The sequence below is a fragment of the Pimephales promelas genome, chromosome 17 (genome assembly GCF_988280905.1).
Source record: "Pimephales promelas chromosome 17, fPimPro1.hap1.1, whole genome shotgun sequence".
NCBI lineage: Eukaryota > Metazoa > Chordata > Actinopteri > Cypriniformes > Leuciscidae > Pimephales > Pimephales promelas.
The window spans coordinates 27197322-27224587 of record NC_142785.1 but is presented as its reverse complement, the minus strand read 5'-3'; the positions used below and the strand labels follow the sequence as shown (position 1 = coordinate 27224587).

Here is a 27266-nt window from a genome sequence, read left to right as displayed (position 1 = left end):
GAAAGACGAGTTGAAGATCTCTGGCAAAAGCTATAAAAAATGTAAAAAAAAAAAAATAAAATAAAAAAAAATAAAAATAAAATACATATATATATATATATATATATATATATATATATATATATATAATCCATTATCTTTTGGGAAAAAAAATATGCTATATATTGCCAACTTTTTTTTCTTTTTCTCTGAAGATATACAGGAACACAACACATGTCTCCTAGTTTCTATCCGGTGACTTTAAACATGATCCCGTCATATAGCCCGGACCCATATAGATGTAGCACCGGCTCTGTGAGTTTGGCATCGCTGCATAGACCCGAGCAGATCACATAAACAGCGATATTAAAATAGATCAAGTCTCATTTCTGCGACATCAAGAGGGACAGATCATACCATCATCATGGCAGAAAACATAGTAAGTGTCAGTCTGCGTGTGTATGTTGGCAGTTTAAGTGAAGTCTGTCATCCAGTGATGAGGCAGCAGAATTGTTAGCATGATGCTAATGATCATACTCATCCAGATTCGTTCAGAAACGCGTTAAAAAATATTAACAACACTTGTGTTCACCATTCATCTGACACGTTAACTTATGATTAACCGCCAGGGCTTGTTATTTCTGCTTAGGTTGACTTAATTTGGCTTGGCACAGGTTAATGAAGACAACGTTAACTTAAGTTAATAGTTGAGATATTACGCTATGACCTCAGTTAAGTTAGGATTGTTTTGAACTGTTTTGTTTCTGATAGTTTTATATCTGGGAAGTGAATTGACATTGAGTAACTTATTCAGGTGTTTTGAATAACACATTATATATTTGTATAGCTTTTGTATTAAGAGAAAACTGCGAGACCAGGAGTGTAGCTCTGTTATATGATAATATGCAATAATAATAATAATATGTCACTGTTAGACGTTTGTACATGGAGACGTGTGGCATGCGTAGACCTCTGTCTGTACCGCTTTGAGTGTCAAATGTCAATGGTTTGCCCTCCAGCCACCTGTTTTCTCTTATTTGTACTACTGGCTTGTTTTGGGCTGATTAACAGTTGTGCTCTCATTCCGTTTAAACCCAAGTGGTGCTCATTGCAGAGCCAAATGACATCCAGCTCCACCTCTCTGGACGCCATGGCTTGAGTTTGACCTAGTCTGGCTCCACCTTTGTGGATCTAATGGGTGGAGGGATAGAGTTATGATGTGGTTGGACCTTCTAGCTCCATCCATTATTACATCCCAAATTACATCCAGACAGGGGGAGCTGGATGTCCAAATCTGGACGTCATGCTCCACCCGTGGCTCTGCAGCGAGCAGCCTGTCTTTTAACTTGTAACTTGTATTATGCCTCTAACAGAGATTGATTGTCTTGAAAGTTTGTATGTTTGCTTGTTTGTATGTCATACCGGTTGCACTAAAAGTTCCCTTCCCTTATATTTGCTCATTGACAGATCATCCGTGTCCAATCTCCAGATGGAATGAAAAAAATCCCCTCAACAAAGCGTGAGACAGCTGCAGCTTTCCTTAAGAAGGTAAAGGGAATTCAAATTTGGCTCTAGATCTCTCTCTGTGCTAGAATTTTCTTTCTCACATATGTAACTAAAAGATAAAAGCTGTACAATGATCTCCTTTTAACCTCTTATTGACGGTATGGCTGGGCTGCAATATAGCAAATAATATTGTATATTCAAAACAGTGTGGGCTATAAATTGTAATGTAAGGACATTTATAATGTCACAAAATATTTCTATTTCCAATAAATGCTGTTCTTTTGAACTTTCCTATTCATCAAAATTTAACCAGCACATCTGTTTTCAACATTGATGATAATAAGAAATGTTACTTGAGCACCAAATCAGCATATTAGAATGATTTCTGAAGAATCGTGGCTTTGCCATCACAAGAATAAATCTCATTTTAAATTGATTTTTTTGTAATTATATTTCACAATATTACTGTTAGTATCAAATTAATGCAGCCTTGGTGAGCATAAAATACTTTCAAAAGCATTAAAAATCTCACTGACTATTTGCTCTTAGAAAGGAATGTAACTTATTAAAAAGCCTTTGTAGCCAAGCAGATTAAGTTAAGTGGTAGTTCAAAATCATTGAAATGAATATTGAATATACTCTTAAATTTATTTGCTCACCCTTCCCTATGTCAGAATAGGTGTTACTAGTATTCACCACAGATTGTATCCATTGTCATGCCTCTGCACTTATGCAACGGTTACATTCATAGCCTGTCAATAAAAAAGCTGAGAATAGCACTACAACAAATGCACAGCATCAGATCCTGAGTCATTAAAAGTGTCAGCACAGACTCCTTCTCTGCTGAGGGCTGCATGTTGATTTATTAATGAGGCAGCTCTGAAAAAGGAGACCTACTGTATGTCCATATGCTGCAGTCTCACAGATGTGGGCCGCAGCGACACGCATCTCCGCTGTGGTGCAAAGCTTGATGGGTGGTGTGTTTGCTGCAGAGTCAGGATGAATCGGGGTTTGGGGCCAAAATGCCACGGAAAGGCCACAATATAAAATGTAGGGCAGTAAGGGCACCTTCTGGGCACCAAGGACCTATATCAGGGTTTTTATAGTTAGCTGAAACTCAGCCTCAGCCTAAGACGCCGTGCCCACAGACTGGTGTTTGTTAAGCGTCTAATGCACACAAAATAGAAAACACTTCATCAGTTTCGAACTCGTCATTGAGTTGAACAGGATTTCCACCAGTCTGCTATCGTATGCACATTTTCAATTCTTTTTTTTTTTTTTACATTTTCGTGCCCTTAAACATAACGCTGAGCAAACCGAAATGTTATTGGTTGCTTTACATGTTGGTCAGACGTTGTCTTGGGCGATCTTTGGCCAAAGAAAGCTGCAATGGAGCCCAGACCTTCTACTCTCACTCTGAAGGTCTTGCTATGTGAGACTAGCTGAAAGTAAAAGAAACAACATTTTTAAATTTTTGTTACTTTAACTAAAAAAAAAAAAATAAAAAAAAAAACAACTTTTCATTTAGCTTAACATGATGTACTAAAATCACTTAAACTGAAATAAAATCAATAAAAACTATAGACTTTTTTTAAATACTGAAACTACAAAAAATTCAAAATATTAATAAAAATTATAAAAGTGTTTGCATGATACTAAAATAACACTGCGCTATAGTCTATTTCTCTTTTTTATTTGTTGGCTAACATGGATATATTTTATTATATTATATTTCTAGGTCTATCTTGTTATACATTTTAGTAGAAAATTAGTACTAGGTGATCAAAATGCAGAATAAGTGCAGGAAAATTTTTCATCTAATTCTTATATATTTGTATGTATGTATATATATAAATATATATGTGTGTGTGTACTGTGTATATGTATGTATGTCATATAGAGGATTTTGGATGTTTTTTGTAAAGGCTGTTTTGAGACGGGCAGAGGGTTTGTGTTTGCCTGATCTAGACCTTTCGGGGCCCATTAAAGATTCATGTCTCTCATCAGGAGAGCGAAGAGTGAGTCAGCAACCAATTTGAGACCGTCTCACTGTTTGATTTCGGCATTAAATAGCAGAAAAGGGACCGAGAGGAGTCTAGCTATGGGCTCTGAGTGAGAAATGTGTGGTAGGAGCAAAATAACACCATATATATATATATATATATATATATATATATATATATATATATATTATAAATAGAGAGAGAATGTATATATAAAGGGTTACAAGTCAGAAATGATACAAAGTCAGTAGAGACAGTTGGATTGTTTTTCCCCCCGATGGGTGTGGTTTTCAGATTAGGATGGGTGTCACTCTGTCTCTATATTGCATTTTAAAACATTTCTATGTTGAATATGTAATGAACTGTGTAGAGTTACATATGTCGAGCTATGAGTTATTTCACCTTGGAAAAATGATTTGGGGCCGGTTCATACAGAATGCGTTTTTTCCATTCCACAGCGCTACTGTTTCATTGCTCTATAAACCTTGTTCTATTGTGCTTGAATCTCATCTTTTGCAGCATCTCGTACATGACACGGCGTTCTAAAAACACAACGCTCAAGTTAAAATAAGTTACATTTCTTTCAAATGCATAGACCTTGTGTTTTACTTTCTGATCCATTTTTAACTGCATAAACGCTTTGTGTGATTGGCCCATTATAAGTGATTGTGAGAGGTGCTTTTGATTAAGAAATGAATGACTGCATTTGCTATGTTAGTGGCATAACATCTTTGAAAGATACTCAGGGTTTTTATCTGAGGAACTTGACAAGTAGGCTAAACTAGATATCAATGAGTGCCTACATTCATTTCCTGGTCGCAATACCTTTTAAAAGTTTGGGGTCAGTAAGATGTTTATTTTTTTATTATTGAATGAAATGAATCATTTCATTCAGCACAGAGGATACATTAAATTGATAAATATTTTCTGTATTTTTAATAAATAAATAAAAATGCAGCCTTGGTTAGCTTGGTTTCAAAAACCTAGACGTACTGACCCCAAGCTTTTTGAATGATAATTTTTGGAAGTATTTTATCTGGTAATATTTTGTCTGACCACACATAATTATCAAGTTTAGGTCTAGTAGCTTATTACTTGGTTAGTAGATTTTTGCATTATGTATGTCTCTGTGTAAAGCCTTAATTTCTTTTGGGAATGAGTTGCATCTCTCTCATTTTGTTGCATCATTATCGTCTCATATTCTTTCTCTTGTGCACTCTACTCTCATAACTTCATTAGAGTTTGAGGAATTGTATCTGCATGGCATTAGAGAGAGGCTCACAGTCTGGCAGTCATCACTGCGCAGTATCTGAAAGTAAATGATAATGAAACCACACATTTTGGATGCACCCCTTATTTAACTCAACTTTATCTTAATAGTAGAGACTCCAAAAGGTGGATTAGACATCCACAATTGACCATGAATGAGAGAAACTGTGCTGCAGTCATATTAATTCCATCAGTTTCAAGAACAAATTGTTTCTGACGTCCTTTGTTGCCTTCTTTACAGGTTGCCGAAGAGTTTGGCTTTAGTTCAAATGGTTTTTCAATCTACCTGAATCGGGACAAGACTGGAGAGATCCTGTCACAGAATAAGACTCTCAGCCTGCTGAAAATCAAGTAAGTGTGCAGTTGTGAGAGTTTGGGTTTATTCTGTTGTGCACGTGTGGGCTTGTGTCTTGGCATTGTGCTCAAGTAAACACAATGACTGAGTTGTTTTTCTTTGTCTTTTAGGCATGGGGACATGCTTTTTCTGTACCCATCCTCAGCTGGACCCTCCAGTGAGAACATGGACACAGCTCAGCCTCACACTTCTTCTTCATACCCCTCCTTCCCTTCCTCCTCCTCCTCATCATCTTCCTTATCCCGCTCACACTCTGCACCACAGATCCCAGAGGATGAGATTGACCAGTATCTGTCCAAACAGGAGGGAAAGATCTACAGAAACAGAGACCCCCAGCTGTGAGTCGGCTTTTCTTTCCACACTTCCTTGGAAACTGTTTATCTATATTGTTCTCAATTTTCTGCAGTATTTTCATAGCATACTTTTGAGCTATTGCAATTTGCAGCTTATTGAATTCATTGCAATATGAGGACTACAGAGTACTCAAGACATATTTGTATGGCATTCTTTGTCATTGTTTCTCAGGTGCCGGCATGGTCTCATGGGGAAATGTGTGCACTGCGTACCTTTAGAGGTATAAACTTGTGATCCTCCCTTGAAACAACAGAGTACTGATTAGAAAAATAGGCTAACCCAGTGGTTCTCAACTGGAGCCCTTGGGTAACTACCAGGGCCCAAGATGACTTAGAATAAGCCAAAACGATCTTTAAAATAGCTAATAAAAAGCTCACTTCTTATTTCAATTGTTCTTTTAACAACTATCATTTTTATATAAGACCCAGACTCGAACATTGTCTCGGAAAACCTGGATGCGGAATTTTTAAATGTGTGTTTTTTTAGACCTGGAAAAGTCATGGTAAATAATAAAGTCTTAAAATCTTTTTTTTTTTTTTTTTTGCTAAAAGGTATTCTAATTATTCATCTCAATCACAAACAAGAGGAAAATTCATATATATATATATATATATATATATATATATGTATATGTGTATATATATATATATATGTGTGTGTATATGTATGTATATTAGTCAAATTTTAATGTAATCATTACAATTATTTAATTTAATTATTTTAATATATCGACACTCCTTGTTTCTGTCAAATAAAAAGTTTAAAAACGAAGCTTTGTCATCACAGAAAAAGTACCTTAAATATATATGTTGGTCTACATGGAATATTGTCTTGGATAATGAGGGGCCTTGATTTCAAAACGGTTGAGGACCACTGGTCTAACTTAGATGTGCATCACAGTGAGTACTGATTACAATACTGCAGTTAAGACTGATACACATGGCACAGAAGTACATTTGCTATTTCATCTTCCATTTTCTGTTTTAATAGCCTTTTGATGAAGACTATCTGAACCACCTCGACCCACCGGTCAAGCACATGTCCTTCCACGCCTACATCCGGAAACTGACGGGCGGAGCAGACAAGTTAGTGCTTCTGGGAACTCTCTTCTCTTACCTGAATAAGACTGGAAATAAAGTGACTTAATGATGTTTTCCTGTCTCTCAGGGGAAAGTTTGTGGCACTTGAGAATATCAGCTGTAAGATTAAATCTGGCTGTGAGGGTCATCCGCCATGGCCAGAGGGCATCTGTACCAAATGCCAACCCAGCGCCATCACTCTCAACAGACAGGTACCAAACTACTCTGTCTGTATCACAAACACCCTTTATTTCATCTAACTCTAATATTACATACAGACAAACTGTTCACGTATTGAAACTGCAAAAATTCTTCTTGCAGAAATATCGACATGTGGACAACATCATGTTTGAGAACCACACCATTGCGGACCGTTTCCTTGACTTTTGGAGGAAGACGGGTAACCAGCGGATGGGGTACCTGTACGGACGCTACACCGAGCACAAAGACATCCCTCTCGGCCTTCGAGCAGAGGTTGCCGCCATTTATGAACCTCCTCAGGTGAGAGACTCAGACCTGAGACAGAATCAGTGACCCATCATCCTTTACTGTTAATACAACAATAGCGCCAAGTATGTTTTCATAATTTTAGTGACTGATTCTCTTTGCCAGGGTTCCTCAAATCCAGTCCTTCAGAGTTAAGCTTAAACCATTTACCTGCAATTTTCTAGTAAATCTGAAGACCTTGAATAGCTTGTTCGGGTGTGTTTAATTAGGGTTAGACTTAACCCTACAAGGCAGTGGCCCTCTAAGATTGGATTTAAGGAACCCTGCTCTAAGCTCTTGTGTGTTATGTGCACTAGTACCACATAAACACAAGAGGGCAATAAAAGACTAACACTTATAGTTAGGCTCCCATTCTCAGACAAAAGATATTTCTGATACTTCTGCTAAATCACAAATAAGTACATTTTCTAACTTTATTTATGGAAACTGAGTCATAATATATTAAAATAATTTAATTATAGCTATTATAAATTATTTAAATAATTAAGTTCCATAATTTCGGATGTAGCTGTAACAATAGCTGAATGTTGTTTAGGTTTTGTAATTTTAGACCAATTAATTTATGGGAATTTTCTTGCAATTTGTGACTACAGTTATTTTTATTTTAAATTTTAGAAGTTGACAAAAATGTATATACATTATAAAAATGGCCATGACTTTTTGGCATTTCCAAAAAAAATCCAGAAATCACATTTTTTACATTCCCTTATATATGTAGGTTTTCATATAGGTGTATATATATATATATATATATATATATATATATATATATGATGATGATCATATATGCATCATATATTATATATTTGATGAATTCATTAAGTAAATTAAAAAAAATCACCATGTCTGCCATTTGATCCAAATTGCCATTCGATGATTATTAAAGTTATGCAGTATTGCACTTCATTGCTGTACTTCCTTAAACATGCATGTATTGCACTATTTGATTTAAAAAGGTCAAGTATTGTTTTCCTGCTTCATGTTCTCTTCCTTTTCCTGCCGTATGATATGACTCAGATCGGAACCCAGAATAGCTTGGAATTGATTGAAGATCCCAAGGCAGAAGCAGTTGAGGAGATGGCTGCAAAACTGGGCCTACGGAAGGTGAGAGAGACCTTTTCCATGCCTCTTGAATAGTAGTTTGTCAAAGAAATCACATTTTACCCAAACTATTAAAGACAACAGGATTTAAAATGATCTGCTTGAGGGAGAGGAAAGAGAAGGGTTGCTTTAATGACAAAAGCACAACATCTCACAGGTGGCTCCTATCAGGACCATTATGCTAAATTACACCAATCTGCTGTTGGCAATATGCAAAGCACATACAATAACAGACTACAGCCCAAGTAAAAAGAAGTGTTAGTTTAGTATCACTTAAAATACTATCTCAAGATTTCTATTTGAAACACATACATTTGTGATTCTCAATTTATCCAGAATTGTGCATCTCTCTTACATATATATATATATATATATATATATATATATATATATAATATATATATTGGTGGAAGGCTGGATGCTAGTTATTCATCCCTTGAGTCTCATAGGATTCTTTGAATTCCTCTCTCTCCACACCTCTATGACTTCCATATGATACTTTCAAGTTACTTGCTGATGGATGATAGAAGCGTCCTTTGTTTGTGCCTGAGCATGTTAAACAGCTTCCAAATGTAGTTTTGACACACAGAAACTGTAAAGCTGTTTTTGATTAGTAATATCGGCTTTTTCTTTCAGGTGGGGTGGATTTTCACAGATCTGCTGTCGGAGGACACCAGGATAGGCACCGTTCGCTACACCAGAAACAAGGTGAGTTGACAAATGAAAGATGAGGCTAACTACATGTTGTGTTCTAATATCATTATATTGACCAATGGATATGTTTCATCTGTTCAGGATTCATACTTCCTTAGTGCAGAGGAATGCATCACAGCTGGACACTTCCAGAACCAACAATCCAATGCGTGTCGGCTTTCTCCAGATGGACATTTTGGATCCAAGTTTGTCACAGTGGTGGCAACAGGTATGCAGCATCCTCCTTTACATGAGATTTACTGCTGCTGGTCTGATATCCAGTGTGGTGATAAATTAAGGTTGTGTCAAATGCCTGTTTGGTATTTGCTTCAAGGCTGATAAATCACTGTCTGTTTCAGTTCATGCTGTTTTTTTAGCACTGAGCGTTTTATTGGTACCTGTGAAAAATAAAGGTTTATAATATTTGTGTGTTGGCAGGTGGTCCTGATAACCAGGTGCACTTTGAGGGGTATCAGGTGTCCAATCAGTGCATGGCTCTGGTGAGGGATGATTGTCTACTTCCATGCAGAGATGCTCCTGAACTGGGCTATGCCAAAGAGTCCAGCACAGAGCAGTACGTCCCTGATGTCTTCTATAAGGTACTGGACTAAAACGCTACTCACACATAATGTTATGAAACATAGATGCTAAATGCATACAATCATGATGCATGCACATACAATAGACTACGTTCAAAATAACTTTTCTGTTTTTATATATTTTAAAGCTTAATTTCATTCTGTGATTGCAAAGCTTACTTTTCAGCATCATTACTCCAGTCTTCAGTCATATGATCCTTGAAAATTCACTCTAATATGCTGATTTGGTGCTCAGGAAACAAAGTTTTGAGCCTAATATTTTTGTTGAAACATTATACTTTTCCCCCCTGTATTATTTTATTGAATAGAAAGTTCGAAAATGCAAAAATAGATTTTTTTTTTTGTAACCATGCAAATCTTTACTTTTACTTTGGATAAATTTAATGCATCATTGGTGAATAAAAGTATTTATTTTCTTTAAAATGAATCTTACTGACCCCAAACCTTTGAACAGAAGTATAAATGCACATTTTCAGTACAGTCATACAGTCACACAGCTTTTAAGTGTTATCAGGGGTTTTCTGTTCCAGCATGTAACTGTAACTATGATCATATCACTTGCAGGTTTTAACTGATGTCTTTGACCAATCTGAACTTTCCTTTTACCTGAGCTTGTCACATTTATTAAAAAAGAGAGAATGAAAGTTAATGTCTATTGCTTTGTGCATTAACCATCTTATCAGCATCACTTCTGGCACAGGAATGAAGGGGATTTATTGACGGTGATGCATAAAAAGGTTAAAATTTTCTGATCTTTTTCTTCACCTTCAGGATACAGACAAATTCGGCAATGACATCACGCATTTAGCCCGACCACTGCCAGTGGAGTACTTGATCATTGATGTGAGTAGTTGTCATGTTGTTACAACCACATACTTTTGTACTGATCATGCTACAACCTACACATTCCAGTCAAAAAGCCAATGGTGTTGGGGGTAGATTTATACAATCATTGTCATTGATACAAAGACTCAAGTGGATACCCTGTCTTTAAGACCCAATGGAAAACCATGTGACAATTATAGTACATGGCATCAAACTGGCTGTAAACAAATGGCCCATTCCTTAGTGACCCCCCTTAACTTTCCTTAATTTAATGTTATAAAAATAAGTGAATGCCATCATAATCTTTTGTTTTGCATTACTCTTTTTTTTTTTTTTTTTTTTTTCAGATCACCACCACTTTCCCAAAAGACCCTGTATTCACCTTCTCCTCTACTTTTCGCTTCCCAATTGAAAACAGAGACGCTTTGGGGGAGACCCAGGTACACATTTAGGGACGGATTTACTAAATGGCAAATTAGCGTGAGTAAAATCCCATAAAAGCACAGATGGGAGTGGAAAATTCTGCTCGTGATCTACTGACGATGTGCACTGTAAAGAACACAGACGCAGCCGTATCATTTCCATAATGACCAGCGCAATCTACCAAGAGCAGCGCAAATCTGAATCTGGTTTAAGACATGCTTTTTTTTGGAAGTTAAATAATAGCACAAAAACCAGTAAATTGACTACCGCGGCCCTTAGTACATTGCGTTGTGTGATTCATTTAAATACTCCCATAAATTGTGTCTGAAATGGAAACTCGAACAATTAAAATTTTATTTAAAAAAAATTATTATTATTTTTTTAAAATAAAATCCTAACTTTTATTTTTTTTAAATGTTACTTTTTAGCATTTTTTTGATGGTGGTCACTGGAAATGTAGTTTTTTTGTTAAATATTCACTTAAAAATGTGTGTGTGCAGGACTTCCACAGTTTAGCGACGTATCTTTCCCAGTGTTCTTCCTCCTCCTCCTTCCTGGGCATCGTCTCAGATTTCCATCTGCTCCTCTTTCTTGTAACCAATGAGGTCATGCCCTTAGAGGTGAGTTTTTCATTGTATTTATCTATATACACACAACACACTCTCCTACTTAACCCTGTAATTTCTTCCCTTTTTTTGCATCTTCAGGTTACCATGCTTAGTTTTAGTTTAGTTCCTGTGTAGGCACAACTGATACTTGTTGTTTGTTGTACTATACTACTATTACAGTTGTTTTTGTCAAGCGTGAACTTCAACTTATAAAAAAGTGTATTTATTTTCCCTGACAACCTCATCCCCTTCCCTCTTATATCTACAGGACAGCATCGGACTTCTGCTGGATGCGGTGAAGACATCCAATGAGGAATTGGCTCAGACCTGGAAGAAATCAGAGCAATGGGCCACAATCGATCAGCTCTGCAGTGAGTAGTCATGCGCAGTTATTATTTATTGTTTTTGTTGAGGAGTACATTGTTGAGAGCATCTCCAATTTTGATATCATGATGAAAGATGGGTCTTGTTCTTTTTTTTTAACTCTTTATCCCAGACACAGTTGGAGGGCAGCCATCGGGATCTATGGATTATGCCATGGGCGGCCAAACTCTCCCACAGTCCTCTTCGGCTGTGTGGTCCTGCCTCCACTGCACCTTTATGAACCAACCTGGCACTGAGCACTGCGAGATGTGCAGTTTGCCTCGCAGCTAAAACCACAAGAATTCGGGCTGAACCGTACATCCCACCGGGAACAGCAGTGAGAGTGGGAGTGCTTCCCTGTATTCCTGCCGTTGTAGTATGCCTAATCCTTAACTCCTCCCCTCCCTCACTGACTGTGTCGGATCTAAACGCCTATGCCAGCCGCGTGCTTGAATATGCGCCCAATCCAACGCTGTGAGCTGCATCACTTGGATGATGAATGATGGCCGAAGATGATGGGTTTTGCCCATGTAGCACTCTCTGTGTGAGCCCAGTGCATTCTGGGACTTTTATTTTGACAAAGCACTTGGGCGAAGCTCCTTTCACCCTACCCAGTATAGTCTTTCAGCGCCATTGGTGAAACATGATCAATTTCTCTGATATTAAACGTCTTTCCCCAACTATCACTGAGGATGTTGTGTAAATAATAAACTGAGAAGGAATAATGCTGTTATTTAATTTCAGAAGATTTTATACGTTGAGAGAATTGACTTTTTCAAGCCCATTTTTAGGTGAATGTGCAGCTGAAAGATTTTTCACGTCACCACGGTTTCTTAGATCTTCAACCTTAGTGTTGCAAGTTCAAAACACTTTCTTCACCCAACATGCATGCTTTCTTGATACACTTCCATTCATTTCCTTCACATAATCCCTCACTTTGTTTTGATGGACAATGATTTTCCTTGAGCAACAGTTCTAAACGCTTGATTAGAAGTTTGAATGGTTAGTTTGGCTGCAGACCTAGAGTGAGGTTCCTTTTCCTTAAGATTGTAATTGACCATTGACTTCTTCTTTTCTGCACCATTTCACTGCCATCACCCCTTTCCTTTTCAATTTCCCCTTCCGTCCCATTGGCGCTTGTCAAGATTTCAGTTATGCTGATTTTATTTCCACCGTTCACCCTTGAGGAGCCTGCATCATTGCCCCTTTAAAGGGTTCTGTCAGGGCCATCTCTGAACACGCTCACCCACCTGTCGGCTCCACATCTGGTGGAAATCGAGAGATTGATTGATGGGGAAGGAACAGAGCTACAAATATAAAAGCAAAAGTCTAAACTTAGTCCACTTGATTGACATCTTTGCCCTTGGACTTCACATTTTTGTAAACCAGCCTCAGATTTTTTAGATTGGTCTGTGTAATGTGGACAGATTTTACTGGCTGGACACAGGGTTACACTGTCTTTTGACAGACTTTTTTCCATTTGGTCATGACTTCCTCAATGTTTTAGAAACCAGTCCAAAGACATGATCTCTTAAATATGCATTCAGGAGAGTTTCAGCCTTCTGAAATGATCTAGATGTTTACATTGCGTTATATTTTGTAGAGTTTCTTTAAATTTGTTGATTCCCAAACTCACCCATAATATCCGGCACTGTAAAATTCAGTCTATTGGTTCACTTAAATAGGCACACATTGATCTTTGTCCACTGGATAAAGCCTATTTTTGGTTTAAAAATGTGAGGTTTGAGGTTGTACACAGTCTTTCCTCTGAGCTGCGGATAGCTGTACTTACATTGTCACAAAACACAGGTGCCCTGAGTTGTATGCTTTCAATTGGTTTGGGGTTTTTAAATAAGAGAATAGTTCAACAATAAAACTGATTACTTTGGATGCTGTCGTCTTGTCTTTTTTTGTTTGTTCTTACAATACTCGTGCATTCATTTTGTTTGGCAACAAATTTTGGTTGTACAAAATTCCATTGTTTTTGTCCTAATGATTCATTTCCAAGATAAGAGAGACAAGATGAGGCCCTGTGCTGCTTGATGTATCGCTTAACATGTACTTCAAGGGCTCTACAACATACAGTAGATCCCAAACAAATGGAGCATGTGGACTTATTCAAAGGTTTGGTTTTAAAATAGGTCTTCTGCTACTGTTCCCATAATACCTACCGTATTCATAAAAACAAAAACAATGGTTGAAGAATAGACCTGAAGTTTTACCTCCAGCCAATCAGAAGGACCTCATCATGTGTGTGGCAGATGAGTTGCTGGAATGCTGGGGTAGAGTGAACTCGACATCAAACATCTTACCTGAAGCTCTCTGAAGTTCAATCTATAATCCCAGACACATCTGGATCCTATCTAGCCCTCTTAACATAACTCTTTATCTCTCTCTAACCTTCCCTCCACAGAAGTGATGACCAATTTTATGGGACAGTTGTAGGTCCTTGAGTTTTATTTTTTTTACCTTTGAACTTAGGAAGAGGTGATTGGCATGTTGTTGTCGCTGTCAGTATGGTTTTAGCCGATGTGAACACATCCACACCAGTGAAAATATGTAGGTGGAAACATTATATGTCATACTTGTAATGGGTTAATCTAACATTAAATCATTTTATATGGTTGTTATATTTTAGATGATATTCCTTGACCATTATTTTTTCTCAGATATTTGACCCTATTTTATTTTTAGTTTTTTTTTTTATACTAGTTGTGTATCCAGTCGGTTTGGTATATTGAAAATACATGAAAAGGGCAGATTGGTCCTTGATTTATAAGCTGTTTGTCTTAAAGAAAGTGTGACATTGAAACGGAAACATAAGTTCTTTTAGACACAACCCTAGCCAGTGGGCGGGATTAGGTCGGGATGAATATATAAAGCCAGAAAGACACATTTTACATTTTATTATTATTATTTCATTGGCTCACGAGACCAGACCCACCTCAGGTACAGTATGCACTTCTTCCTAGCAATAAAATGGTAATTTCACAAAATATTATTTTGATTTTCATATTGGTAGCACTTATATATGTAAATAATAATAAATACATTATTTAACCCCATCAAATGTTTGTGATTATGTGAATTTATTTGTTCACACAGGAATGAATTGTCTCATACCGTTACTTTTTGTGCTCTCCTTGGGAGCTGCTCAGAAAAGCACAAGACAGACATCAGAGTGGGACTACAGAGCTGAAGGTGAAATATTGAATATGTACAATAAAAGCTACTGTTTACCTTTAAAAGCTTTTGAAATGTTATATAATTGCTGAAAATGTAAGTTATTTTTTGTGTGTGTGTGTGTGTATATATATATATATATATATATATATATATATATGATCACACATATCCCCCTTCATTTGTTAGCTGAGAAAGTGAACTTGAGAGGATGTGCCAATCTCACCTTAGTCTTGGATAACTGGAAATATGCCATCATGACCCAAGTCAAAGACCTCCTTCTGAATGATCACAATACAGTGCTACCAGACTATGGAAGGTAAATGCTAGGTTTATATATATATATATATATATATATATATATATATATATATATATATATATATATATATATATATATATAGATATACAGTATATATATTCATTTAGTTAATTTTGAAATGGAACTAAAGTGTGTATTGTGTAAACATGTCTCTTTTCACACTTATCCCATTTAATGTGGTCTTTTCAGGATTCAGCCATTATCCGAAGCTCTAAATGACCTGTACAAGGAATTTAACTCTTTGAAAGAGAGACTTGCAGAGCTGACCACAAAGTTTGAGGGCATAGAGTTGTTTGTGGATGAAGCCCGATCCGGCAGGAGTCACTCACCTCCTCGAGTGGAGCGTCCACCTCCTGAGGGAGAGGGAAATCCAGCTGAGCCTCAGCCTGGCACAAGACAGGGGCGCAGGAGCAGGGTGGTGGTGCGAAGAGTTAAGAAACCTGATAATTCACAAGTTTAGGACTGATACAGGTATCTTCTACACAAGACACTAACTTTACTGTACATTAATGTAACTAAATAAAATAAAAACCATTAAATGTCTCTACCAAGTTTCTCAGGTGAGAAATTGTAAGCTTTTTGGAATATTTAGGCAATATGGGTCAGTGATGTAATGATGAACAACGGCAGCAGCTATTTTATATTCTTTTTTTCAATATATATTCAGTTCTGTTAATTTTTTCTTTTTAACTTGTGAATACATTGTTTAACATTATTACAATAAATAAAACAAATTAAAAATATGATTTTTTTATTTAGTTTTTTTGTTCCCACAGTACTCGGTGGTGTAATATGGTAATGAATTGGCTGCATAAAAATTAAGTTGTGAGTTCGCTCACGCTCAAAGTCCTTTATATATATATAAAAATGTAAATAAATTGTCTCTGGTTCGATCCAGTTTTTTTTTTTTTTTTCTGGTTCGCTCCAGTAGTAGCCGCTAGCCCACCCGATCGACGTCAGCATAATCTAATTAATATTCATGATGCATGTATGTTTATTTTATTATCTACTACAGTAGCCTAATTATGAACTTAAAGTAAAACAAAATTACCCCGCTTCAATAACTATGAAAAATTGCTTAAATAAATACATAATAAATCGCCTTTCAAGTGTAAGAAAAAAAATGAAGTGCAGCATTTTACTGTTTTTCGTAAGTGTAATGCATGTGTTCGTTGTAATGACGAGGGAACGGTCAGAAACCAGCTGGCGAAACGAAACTGAAAGTTATGTCCCGAATGCAATATAAGAAGCGAAGAGAGCGGAACTGGAATAGTTTGGTTTGCTGACAGGAGTGAAAACTGTTCAAGAAGAGTGACTCTCCAAAACATGTATCTATCATCTTTTTACAAAGCCAATGATCAATTCAGGTAGGCATATGCCGTGATATATTATGTTGTTATCCTGTCGGTTTGTTGTAAACGATTCTCACAGAGGTTTGTGGTTCGAGATGTGCGTTTTTATTGAAATATTTCAACTAAAATTTACCAAACGGTATTTAATTTTTTTTTTGCATTTCCCTTTTCGAGAAACAATGAGGCAGTGTCATTCCTCAAAACCTAAAAGAAGCAACGAGGAAGTTGTTATTTGTGAACAGAGATGGTTATGAGTTTATTGTTGACGATGTGCTGTGGAAAAAAACATAAAACATTGTTATGAATTTGAGTGGACTGCCGTTACAGTCACTGGGGCGATTATGTGATTCCTTATGAAAAAGTCATTGTGTAGTAGGCTAAGTAATCGTGTATAAACTGTGGTTTTTGCAGCCAAACCATTAGCCACAGGCAAAATCATGGATGTCTCCTCACTAACGTTACCATGATTAGGCAATAGTCTCTGTGGGAAACTTTGGCTTTTAAAAAAATCATAGTTTACATTCTGAAACCCATTTTTGAACACACACGCACACATGATTTCTCCACAGAATGTGTTGATCCATCAATGTTCAGTACCAATTTTTTTGTTCTGCAACCATTTTCCTTGTGACATATAGTCTATATTACATACACATTTACAAAATATTTATTTTTGAAGATATTTGACCTTTGAACCTCTTTTGCAAGAACCAGGAAGCCACAAGCTGTAGGTACAAGAAGATAGAAATGCCAAAGAAGGGAAAGGGTAGAGCGAAAGGAAATGCAGGTGAACAGAAGAAGGGGGCTCAAAAAAGAGATGGCAGCACATCTTCATTTAGAACAAGTTCACAGAATCAACCAAAAGGGAAGCATACAAGTCACCCAAGCAGATCCAGATCCAGATCCAGAGGCCATGGGCGGCACAGCACAGGTGCAACAGAGTCTAGGCCACTGAACAGAGAGGCTCAGATTCAAACAGACTCAAGTAGGTTGGAAAACAAGGAGACTCAGACAGAGACTGTCAGTCATGCAACACAGCAGACTCAAACAGAGATCAATGGCAACACAGAGACCACAGAAGTGTCACAACCAACAGACATCAGTCCTGAAGATGTTAGCATGGAGCTGGAAACTGTGCTGCCGATGAACAAAGGAAATGAAAGTGATGGAGAAAAGGAGGAAAGTGTAGAGAGGAAGAAAAGGAGAATGAGTGAATCAAGGGAACCTACTAAAGAGACAAAAGAAAGGACTGACCTATCAGATGGTTGCAGAGAACAAGCTGGAGATCATCAGAAAGATAAAGGCACAAATGAAAAACATTTATCATATGCAGCGGCTACTGCAGCCGTAAAGACCAAAGAGTCTAAGGAGGAGAAGATGCAGACCGCAGCGGATAAGGTCGATAGTAAAAAAAGGTTTGCAACATTATAATATAATGCACTTATATTAAATGTTTGACCTAAATAGATACAGTATATAACGACTTATTGTTCTTAAGATTTATTTAAATAATATTTTATTTTTTCATAGAAAACCTTCCCCAGTGAGGGCTCCAGATGAACAGCCGATATTCACTTTCTACATTTATGCTGTTCTGGACAAAAGATTTGCATTTGACATAAAGCATGACACCCTTTTGCTGCGTTTTGCGAATGAATGCGTTGAACTACAAATTACACATTTTTTGTAAGTTTCTTATTCATTTATAATTACAACATAGTCACTATATTGTAGCCTACATTTCAAATACAATATGAATTGTGCAAGTAAATATAACTGAGGTAAAAGTTAAATGTGATCTTTGTATTGTAAAGTGTTTTTTACTGTCATGTAATTTCTTGTTGCTTAATAGGGACCTACGACAGGAAGGCTATTTGATTGAAGCAACATTTTCAGTTTGGGAAAGATTTACATGGGGTGTTCCAATATTTTACAAGTATGCAGTGCAGAAACAACATGACCCCATTGAGGAAATAGCATTAAGACATGTTTACATCCCCACTGACAAAACAGGTACTGTTATAAGTGTTAAATAAGTTTTTCAGTAAGTCTTTGTACATTGTGTGTGATGTCATGCCTGATCTATATTGTATTTCCTTTCAAGAACTGCACCTTTATGAAGGTTATATAAGTTCAAAATCAAGATCTGTTAAAGAAAGAGTGAAGAACTGGTTACCAAACTGGTTTCATAACGAAAAAGAAGAAATTTGCAAACGCTGGGAGACCTCCGCTCATGCACTGCTGGACAGAGTGTTTCAGAAATGGGGGTCATTTAATAATGAAGACAACAAGATACTCATTGAACACCTAACAAGTTGCCAAAAAGGTTTTCAGTCGGTCATAGAACGTGTGAAATTTCCAGAGAATTTCTCCCCTTCTCAAATAAATGTAGGTGCAAGCTTTCTGTAACTTTATTCCCTTTTCAAAAGACTTTCCTAAAAGAGTAGAAGGACTATTAGATCTGCCCTCTTTGTTTTAGGTCTCTAGACTGATTTCTGGAAGACTGAGTTTGATTTTAAAAGGAAAATCTGGAGGGAAAACTTCAGAGAGCTCCGTGTCTTTGGAAATGGCCCTTTCAGTGTTTAAGGTGTGCTGTGGCTGCAGTGTGGATCTCAGCCTAAAAGACTGGGGCAAACTCTGCCATGTTGTCTCTGAAAGGACTGCTTCTCTTGGGGAAATGCAAACAGCCGCACCTTTAATTGACTTGTTGTGAGTAAGATTTATTGGACAAATCTGTGGTTTTACCAAATATGTAGATTTAATCTACATTTACATTTATGCATTTAGCAGACGTGTTTATTTAAAGCGACTTTCAAAATATCCATTTCCCTAAAGCACCATATAAAGTAAAGACTTCTGAATACTTATTTATTCCTTGCATTTTGAATGGGTATGGCTTTAAAGCACAATTATCATCATAACTTTGTTTTTTGCAGCACTGTGATTGGACTGATGAACCAATGTTCAAGGAAGTTGATCTCTGAAGTGGTGTTACTTCTTCCTGTCCTACATTTATTGAGAAAGCTCAATGCACAGGGCACAGGGCCAAAGTCAGATCCAGGCTCAGCTATGGACGAACAGAGTTGGGCAGGGCTTGAAAAGATAGAGTATCGATATTTTAGGGAGAGAATTAGAGGACTCCCTGACAAAAGGAGGTTTGTCTGAATACCTTTAGAGGATAATTTTTAATTGTCAAAATTTCATAATGACTTGATGTGTAAGATTACATGTTGTTCTTAATTTTGTAGGATGGTTCTTCAGATGATCCGAGATCACTTATCAATGACCAAAGATAAGCCTTACTTGTTGAAAGGCTGGCTTTCCATCGTAGCATTTGAGGATGTTCCTGAGTTCGCCCAGATGACTGGAAGTGGCCCTGAACTCCTCATCCAGAGCCTAATGTACAGAATGAAGGAAACTACTGAACAATACACTGATCCCAACCGCACAGAAAAATATCTGGAGGTATTTGTTTAAGGGCACACAGCTTGCTCTACAGGTTTTGCATTTGGCACAGAGAGTGCCAAACTTTCATATCAATCTGTGTTTTTGTTTTTTATTCCAGCCAACTGAAAAGGTCCTGAATTTCTTGTTGAAGAAGGTTGAGGAGGACAGGGGGAGGTATGAAAGTTCATTACTTGTGGGTTTCATTGACATTTGATATTGGGCAGGTAAGGTATTAATGCAAAATTTATTTAATCAATAGAATCATGGAGCTCAAGTCATTGGATTTAATCCTTCAGCAGTGCATAAGTGTTCACAAGAGTGCTTGCAAGATTGCTCGACTCGTCTCACATTACAAAGTCACAGTGCTCTCCTTCCAGCTCCTGCTCAAAGTTGCTGAAATTCTTCATGATACGTTTTCAAAGGTACTGTATCATTGAGGTCTTCTTGTCAGTCATAGTATTCTGTCTTTTTAACTCATTACATTTTGCAGGGTGGAGAGGAAATGAAACAACAGCACAAACAGCTTTTGTCCAAACTTAATGACCTGCAAATGGATTTCACTAAGTGGAGAGATGGGCTGCTCCTCAATCCTCTGATGCAGACCTTAGGATTCACTTACCGTAGTGAAATACAGGTGAAGTAATCAGCACAAACTAATTTTCAGGTCAGATTTCTTGACCTTGTGGCTGGATCTATAAAATAGTAATACATTTTATATTTATATTCTTCTTTGTAGTTGTGGAATGATTTGTATGGGATTGAGTGTTCAATTCCAGGCATCTCTGAAAGCTGGATGGGTTTATTAGACCGAGACCTGAGACGGAGAGTGTCCCAGGTAAGATAAAAACCTTATTTTAGAAGCATATACATTGGAATTGTTGATCGTTTATGTAGCCATCCTCCTTTATTTCAGACCTCTGAAACTGACAAGATTGCTGTGTACTTTTTGGAGACGTCAGCAAAGGCTATTGAGAATAGTCATGCAAACCTTCAGTCTTGTTTCAGAGAGTTGTGTGAGGCTGCTATTAAGAACCAGTGTCAGGTAATGTCACCTTTTGAAGCTGAAAGAATTATGTTGTTTTAGTATTGTTTTTATGTATCACTCACTCTCTTTTTTCTTTACAGATTATTAGGTAGATTGGTGTATTTGTAATTTATTGTACATCTTGTTCTGGTAGCTTTTTGTAAAAAAACCCAAAAATGTTTGCCTTTTTGGCCTTTTCTTGCAGGCAAAGAAGGAAGGAGGCCTTTTACGCTTTCTCTTTTCCAAGAATATTTCATGGTCTATCGTGTCCTCCATTATTGTGGAGTCAGCAGCTCGCTTTGAGGAGAATCATGAAGGTCGTCTACTAGACCCACAATCTGCAATCAACTTCCTTTTGTCTCAAGGTACAGTGACTGTCTCACAATTTTAATGGTTTTAACATGGTCTAACAACAATGTGACTATTCAGAGATAGTTGGACGCAATTTAAGAAGCATTGTATATAAATACAGTAGGGGCAGCAGTTGTTCATTAACATTGTGACTTGTTTCGTTTTTACAGACAACTGGAATCAGTGGAAGTTAGAAGATGAGGCCAGTCGTTTAATAGCAGAAAGTCAGTCATTCTTGGGTTGTCTGATTCAGACCCTTTGCCAGGGAAGTTTACCCCTGGGCCACCTTAAGACTATCTTAAAATATAAGAATCAATTTCAGGGACTTTTCAGCCAGTGTAAGTCTTAACGCTGTTCATTCCAAGGACAATAGCTATAAGAGTAACTATAAAATGAATTATTACAATTCCAGGATAATAGGGTGGGAAGTCCACACCACAACAATAATGATAAACCATTGATAGCCATTTAGAATCGATATGACTTTTCAAAAGAGCCTGAGCATTTGAAGCTGCAAATGATGCTAATATAGATATCATAATAGTTATTTTTATAGTTATAGTTCTTGGTGTGAACAGTCCTTTATTCATTTAATTTCTTAATTACTTAATTATTACTTTTAGAGGCTTCATTAGACACCAACTTATTTTGTTTGTTTTGGCTTTAGATAAGAGAAACAAGAAAGAAGAGAATATCTCAATTGATGTGTCAGAGCTACTCAGTCAGAGAGAAAATGACTTGAAAGCCCTTGAGCAACAGAAGGAGTACATGACCAACTTTATAAATATGCTGGGGAAGATTGATGATGTCATAGATGGTAAGGAAGGACAGTGGTTTTCAAACTTTTTTTGGTAAAAATGAAAGACCCATGATACTCTGGTCTGATAAATAACAAGTGTGATATTATAAAGTCAGCATGCTGTTTCCAAATATAAAATTATTATCATTTATATTGTTGCATTACCTAGTAATAAAGAAAATTATAAAAATATTTTCTGGAAAATATTTACTTTGTATATAATCGCATCCAAAATAAATGTTTGTGTTTACATTTAATATATGTGGGTGCACTGTGTATTATTATATATATATATATATATATATATATATATATATATATATATATATATAAATACACACACATGCTTGTATATATTTAAGAAATCTTTTTATGTATATACTGTATATAGATTTATATATAATTTATATTATACATAAATATAAATATTTTATAAATAAATAATATTTTTTTTCTTAAATATACATGCATGTGTGTGTATTTATAAATACAAAATAATTATACACAGTGCACCCACATATATTATGTAAACACAAACTTTTATTTGGGATGCGATTAATTGCGATTAATCGTTTGACAGCCCTAATTTATATATATATATATATATATATTCTCTTCACAAAATTGTTCACAAATTTGTTGATATTTCTTTCTAGTACAATCAAAAGATTATATATATATATATATATATATATAGATATATATATTCTCTTCACAAATTTGTTGTTATTTCTTTCTATTACAATCAAAAGCTGTCAATAAAGTAAAAAAAAAGATCTATCTCATGATTTTTGAACAGTCCTTCGATTGCAGAATGAGATATCAAATCCAGTAAATGTGTTACACTAATTGAATTACACTTTAAAAAAATAGTGTGAAAAAAAAAATCTCACATTTTTTGGTGGACCCCAGTTTGAAATCCCCTGCCAAGACTTTTATGAAGCTCTCTGGAGAATTTAATAATGACATTTTGTTTTCCATATCTGCCATATCAGTACCGGAGACGTCTTCACTTGAAGACATGGTCAAAACCAACCTTCAGGAGGAAGCACTGCACAAACTGGTTGAAGTGCAGACATATTTCTCTAAAGACGATCTCAACAAAAACAACACAAGGCAAGTGTTATTCTACACTTCTAATCTGCAAGTCCAAGAAATGGCACGGGAGATGTATGAAGTGAAACCCAGCAACATTCTTCTATGTTTATGGCGAGAAAAGGCAACAGAATATTTAATGCCTGGTCCTCAGCTTTTGTCACTAGACTTTACAGAAGTCCATGAAAGAATTTGGAGGCCTTGTTTTAATGACTTCCTTAACCTTGGCAAACGGATTGCAACTGGAGAAACTTGTTTTAAAGAGGTGGACCAGGCTTGGCATTGGTGTGGGGATCAGGGTGAAGGAGATCGCCTAAAGAAAGAGTTTACTTTGATGGCCACTATGCTGAAAAGCCATCATTTTCAGGATGAGAACTGGCCAGAGTATCGTCTCAATCAGATTCAGGAATATAGACGCCTTCACCATGCTGCGGAATCTGCTGAGGTCATACTGAAGATTAAAGATAGGTTGGAATTACAAGGAGACTTCAATCAAATATATTGCCTGACTCAAGTGGTAAGAGACCAATCTTTATTGGGATCACATTCAATTTAGCATGTATGTGTTTTTGTCTAGATTTGTGAAAAAAAAAATGTTTGTATACATGTATGTATACATGTTTTTATGTATAGAGAGAAGACTCATTCAAACAAAAAACTCTGGGTTCGCTGAGTGATGATCTCATCAGCGCCAGCCAAAAGCTGGCAGATGTCAAACACCAGCACACAGCCTGTCTGAAGGCATTCTTGAAGAGTGAGAGTGATGCTCTGATTAAATGGGTCAAAATGCAAATTCCAAGTAAGCTTTTCCAGATTTATCTATTATATACTGTGGGAAAATTCTTCATATTCAATGCATTTCTGTCAATTTCTTATTTCATCCAGGTTTAAGGGATCTGAAAGTTTTTATGGAACTGGCCACAATTTCTGCTGGAGAGAATGATGCAGACATTGATAGGCTGGCCAGTTTTGAAACTGTTGTGATGGGCTATGGCCCTTTGCTTTACTCGCTATCACAAATCAAAAATGCAGGATTTGAAGAGTTTATGAAGCATGCTAAGCAAGTATGGGACACCCTAGACAAAGATGAGAAACTCCTGGATAAACTGGTTAGTTCTGTAAACTCATAATTCATAAATATAAGATTAGATTGCTTGATAAAAGTGTCTGCTGAATGAGTATGCACACCTTTTTATTTTGTTCTCTACTATAATAATTATTATACATTGTTCGGTACGCCTCTATTCTTCCAACAAATATGTGCTGAATTATGCTCATTTTTAATGCAATTAAAAACTGGCAAGTCACTCTCATGAAACATGTCCATCTTGTAGATAGACTCTGCTCGGTGGTTGGACTGGCTAAAAGGTTTAAGGGAGACTCATGGCTCTGTAGAGCAATCATCTTTGTCCCTGGCCTTAGCTATCAACACTGGAGGCGTGTATCATGTGGGCTGGCCTGAAGATTTCAATGGGAAAGTGAGTAGACACTAGTATAAAAAATGTTAAATCAAATGCCTAAAACACAACTGCTCTGTGGCATAAAATCAAACTTTTACGTCTTCCACAAAAAGATTTCTTAAATCAATTATAATATTCTACTAAACATTGTGTGAGCATCCGTTTGGTAAAACTAGGTTGTGATATGTTTGTAGGCAGGTTTGGAGAATGTCTTTCATGTAAAAGTGACGAAGAACGAACAAGAAAACACATACAATCTTAATGAACTCTTAGAGCTGCAGAATAAGCTCATGTTGATGTCATCTAAAGGGGAGCATGGAAGGGATCAAGTCAACAAGTTTACTCAGGTGGGGTCCATTATCACCATTGTCCACCAACATTTTGCAAAATGTTGCAATATTAAACTAACAATGTCTGAAAACATAAATCCCAATAAAGAGCAGATACAATAATGTTACATCTTTCTATTTGCATCATTTTTTTTTGTGTGGAAAGTTTGTAAATTTGTTTTGTAGAGACTTACCTCTGTTTTCACCCTGTAGGTTTTTGAAGGAGTTCAGAGGATGGGCCATATCCTTTTGCTGTTGCGCACATCGGGTAATATGCTCTTCCGCAACTGGGGAGCACAGATAACATGCAACCACCAAGATCAACCCTGCATTCAAGTTAGCTTTTCCCTTTTAAGCAAGTTAGTTAAATACCAGGGTGAGGTTACAGAGGAGCTTGAAAAGCTGTGTCGCTCCCTGGAGGACTTCCATAAAGACTGGTGTAGCCACTTGACTAAGATGCGCTCTCAGTACTATGCACTGAATCACTACACTTCAGAGCAAGTGGTCTATCTTTGTGAATGGATCAACAGTGTCACTATCAGAAGGAAACCTGTGCCACAACATATGTGGTATCTTTTGACTCCTCTTAAACCAGATTGCACCATAAATGAGATCAGAGAGGCCTATGAAAAAGCAACTGAGACTGAATCTATGTCACAATGTGACATGGCAGAGGAATCAGAACAGAATAGTGAATTTGGCCTGCCTTTACTACATGTTGGAATGGAATGCTTGGAGGACCTGTGGCAGCAATTTAAGGAGAACATGTCCAGATTCCTTACCCACCATGTGGACGTTGAAACACTTGGGCGGTTTCTCTCCAATCTCTCTGACATGAATCAAATGCACATCAAACGCAAGATTCCTCCGATTTTACTAGAGGGAAGGCCGAACCTTGTCCAATGCTCTGATGCGGAACTGATTAGCACCACTTTGTCTCTTTATGCGGAGAGTCCAGAGCATCCTCTTCCAACAACTGATGAGGTATTAATGTGCCAGGAGGAGACAACCAAAGAAGAGGTGGAGATCTTCCTCCGACGATGCCTATTACAGGGTACTGCAAGCGGTCATAAGAAGATTTACACTCTAGTCAATCCAGGATCACTGACCTATGATGTGAGTGTGGCTCTGGTGGAATACTTTGAGACACATGAACGGTGTGCTGGGCCTCATTACCGTCTAGTGATGGTCTGTCCTGTAAACCAGGATAGATATATTCCTTCCTTCTTCAGCAACTATAAAGTGCAAACTGGTATGAATATATCTGCAGAAAGATTGAAAAATTATATTCGCCATCACTTCCATATACCGTCTAAGCTGGTCACAAACTCAAAAGTCTATCCAGGGGAACTCTCTGTCTGGATGATTGCATCTGAACGTCCAGCTGTTGGTGAGCATTGAATTTATTATACAAGTCAACGTGAAAAAAAGGGGTTTTTTGCATCATCAAATTGTAATAGTTTGCTTTTGAAGCTACTTTAATTTCTGGTTGATATTCCCTCCAAATATGTGCTATAGAAAATTGTCATTAAATATTCTGTGGAAATAAAAAGGGTTGTGTTTTATCTTGGCTTTAAATATGGTAATAATATTCTTGTAGACAATACTAGACATGCTAAGACATAATTTCTTTCTAAGTTCTTCCTACTCTTATTGCAGGAAAGTCTCTCTATGTCAAGCGTCTTTTTGAGCAGTTCAAAAGAGAGGTTCCAACAGCCACCTTTCAAACAATCAGACTCATCGAGCCTTACGTTGACATGCATGGATTTGTCCAAACTCTGTCTGAGAGACTAGGTCCCCTGAGAGAGCAGGACCCTTTGCTGTTGCACATTGATGCTGCAGCCGTATGTTTTACAAAAAATATCTTAATTTTTGCTATCATAGCGTGCACTATTATATACTATTTTGGGGTGACTAATAACATTTTCCTTTCACATTTTGGATTGCTATTAATGGATTTCTTGAATCTACAGGTGCGTCATGGCTTGGAGGAATTCCTATTCAAATTGCTAATTCTAGGATGTCTTAGTGACAGCAAGGGAACTATATGGAGGAGAAATGCAGCTCACTTAGTGGCAATTGAAGTACTTCAGCTAGGTCAAAAGAGTCAAACCCAAATGGAGGTAGAATGTTTGCTTTGCAATTTTTTTATGTTTTAGTAACTTTTTGCTCCTTGAGTCATAATTAATATGTTTTTGATTGTGGGACTAACCTGAAATTCTGCATTTCTTTGTTTTACA

At 36.8% G+C, this 27266-nt stretch overlaps 3 protein-coding genes across 5 annotated transcripts in view; all 3 read left to right on the top strand.

Moving 5' to 3' along the window:
* The first annotated feature begins 257 nt into the window (after positions 1–257).
* nploc4 (NPL4 homolog, ubiquitin recognition factor) lies at positions 258–13554 on the top strand. The gene is made up of 17 exons (XM_039665227.2): positions 258–418; positions 1447–1527; positions 4999–5108; positions 5223–5450; positions 5638–5686; positions 6457–6551; positions 6634–6757; positions 6867–7046; positions 8070–8156; positions 8790–8861; positions 8949–9075; positions 9285–9445; positions 10217–10288; positions 10618–10710; positions 11194–11313; positions 11570–11672; positions 11798–13554. Exons 1-17 carry the CDS (start codon positions 404–406, stop codon positions 11953–11955), a joined length of 1875 nt encoding a protein of 624 aa, XP_039521161.1. The 5' UTR covers positions 258–403; the 3' UTR covers positions 11956–13554.
* Positions 13555–14592: 1038 nt separating this feature from the next.
* LOC148971527 (uncharacterized) lies at positions 14593–15816 on the top strand. The gene is made up of 4 exons (XM_089122316.1): positions 14593–14613; positions 14770–14865; positions 15037–15166; positions 15359–15816. The coding sequence occupies exons 2-4, from the start codon at positions 14772–14774 to the stop codon at positions 15627–15629; spliced, it is 495 nt and encodes a 164-aa protein (XP_088978442.1). The 5' UTR covers positions 14593–14613; positions 14770–14771; the 3' UTR covers positions 15630–15816.
* A 582-nt stretch (positions 15817–16398) lies between these two features.
* Positions 16399–27266, top strand: part of rnf213b (ring finger protein 213b) — a 36549-nt gene continuing 25681 nt past the window's right edge. For 2 of the 3 annotated variants that reach the window (XM_089122300.1, XM_089122298.1), the window contains exons 1-24: positions 16399–16536; positions 17230–17936; positions 18052–18207; positions 18374–18534; positions 18626–18909; positions 19001–19230; positions 19458–19676; positions 19770–19986; positions 20087–20142; positions 20228–20390; positions 20459–20602; positions 20705–20803; positions 20882–21010; positions 21198–21357; positions 21514–21681; positions 22011–22160; positions 23138–23754; positions 23871–24036; positions 24123–24346; positions 24572–24715; positions 24892–25044; positions 25240–26416; positions 26686–26870; positions 27000–27149. In XM_089122300.1, coding sequence (XP_088978426.1) covers positions 17269–17936; positions 18052–18207; positions 18374–18534; positions 18626–18909; positions 19001–19230; positions 19458–19676; positions 19770–19986; positions 20087–20142; positions 20228–20390; positions 20459–20602; positions 20705–20803; positions 20882–21010; positions 21198–21357; positions 21514–21681; positions 22011–22160; positions 23138–23754; positions 23871–24036; positions 24123–24346; positions 24572–24715; positions 24892–25044; positions 25240–26416; positions 26686–26870; positions 27000–27149 — 5820 coding nt within the window. In that variant the 5' untranslated portion in view covers positions 16399–16536; positions 17230–17268. The remainder of the gene's footprint in view (positions 16537–17229; positions 17937–18051; positions 18208–18373; positions 18535–18625; positions 18910–19000; positions 19231–19457; positions 19677–19769; positions 19987–20086; positions 20143–20227; positions 20391–20458; positions 20603–20704; positions 20804–20881; positions 21011–21197; positions 21358–21513; positions 21682–22010; positions 22161–23137; positions 23755–23870; positions 24037–24122; positions 24347–24571; positions 24716–24891; positions 25045–25239; positions 26417–26685; positions 26871–26999; positions 27150–27266) is intronic. The other variant, XM_089122299.1, reaches the window with a different exon arrangement.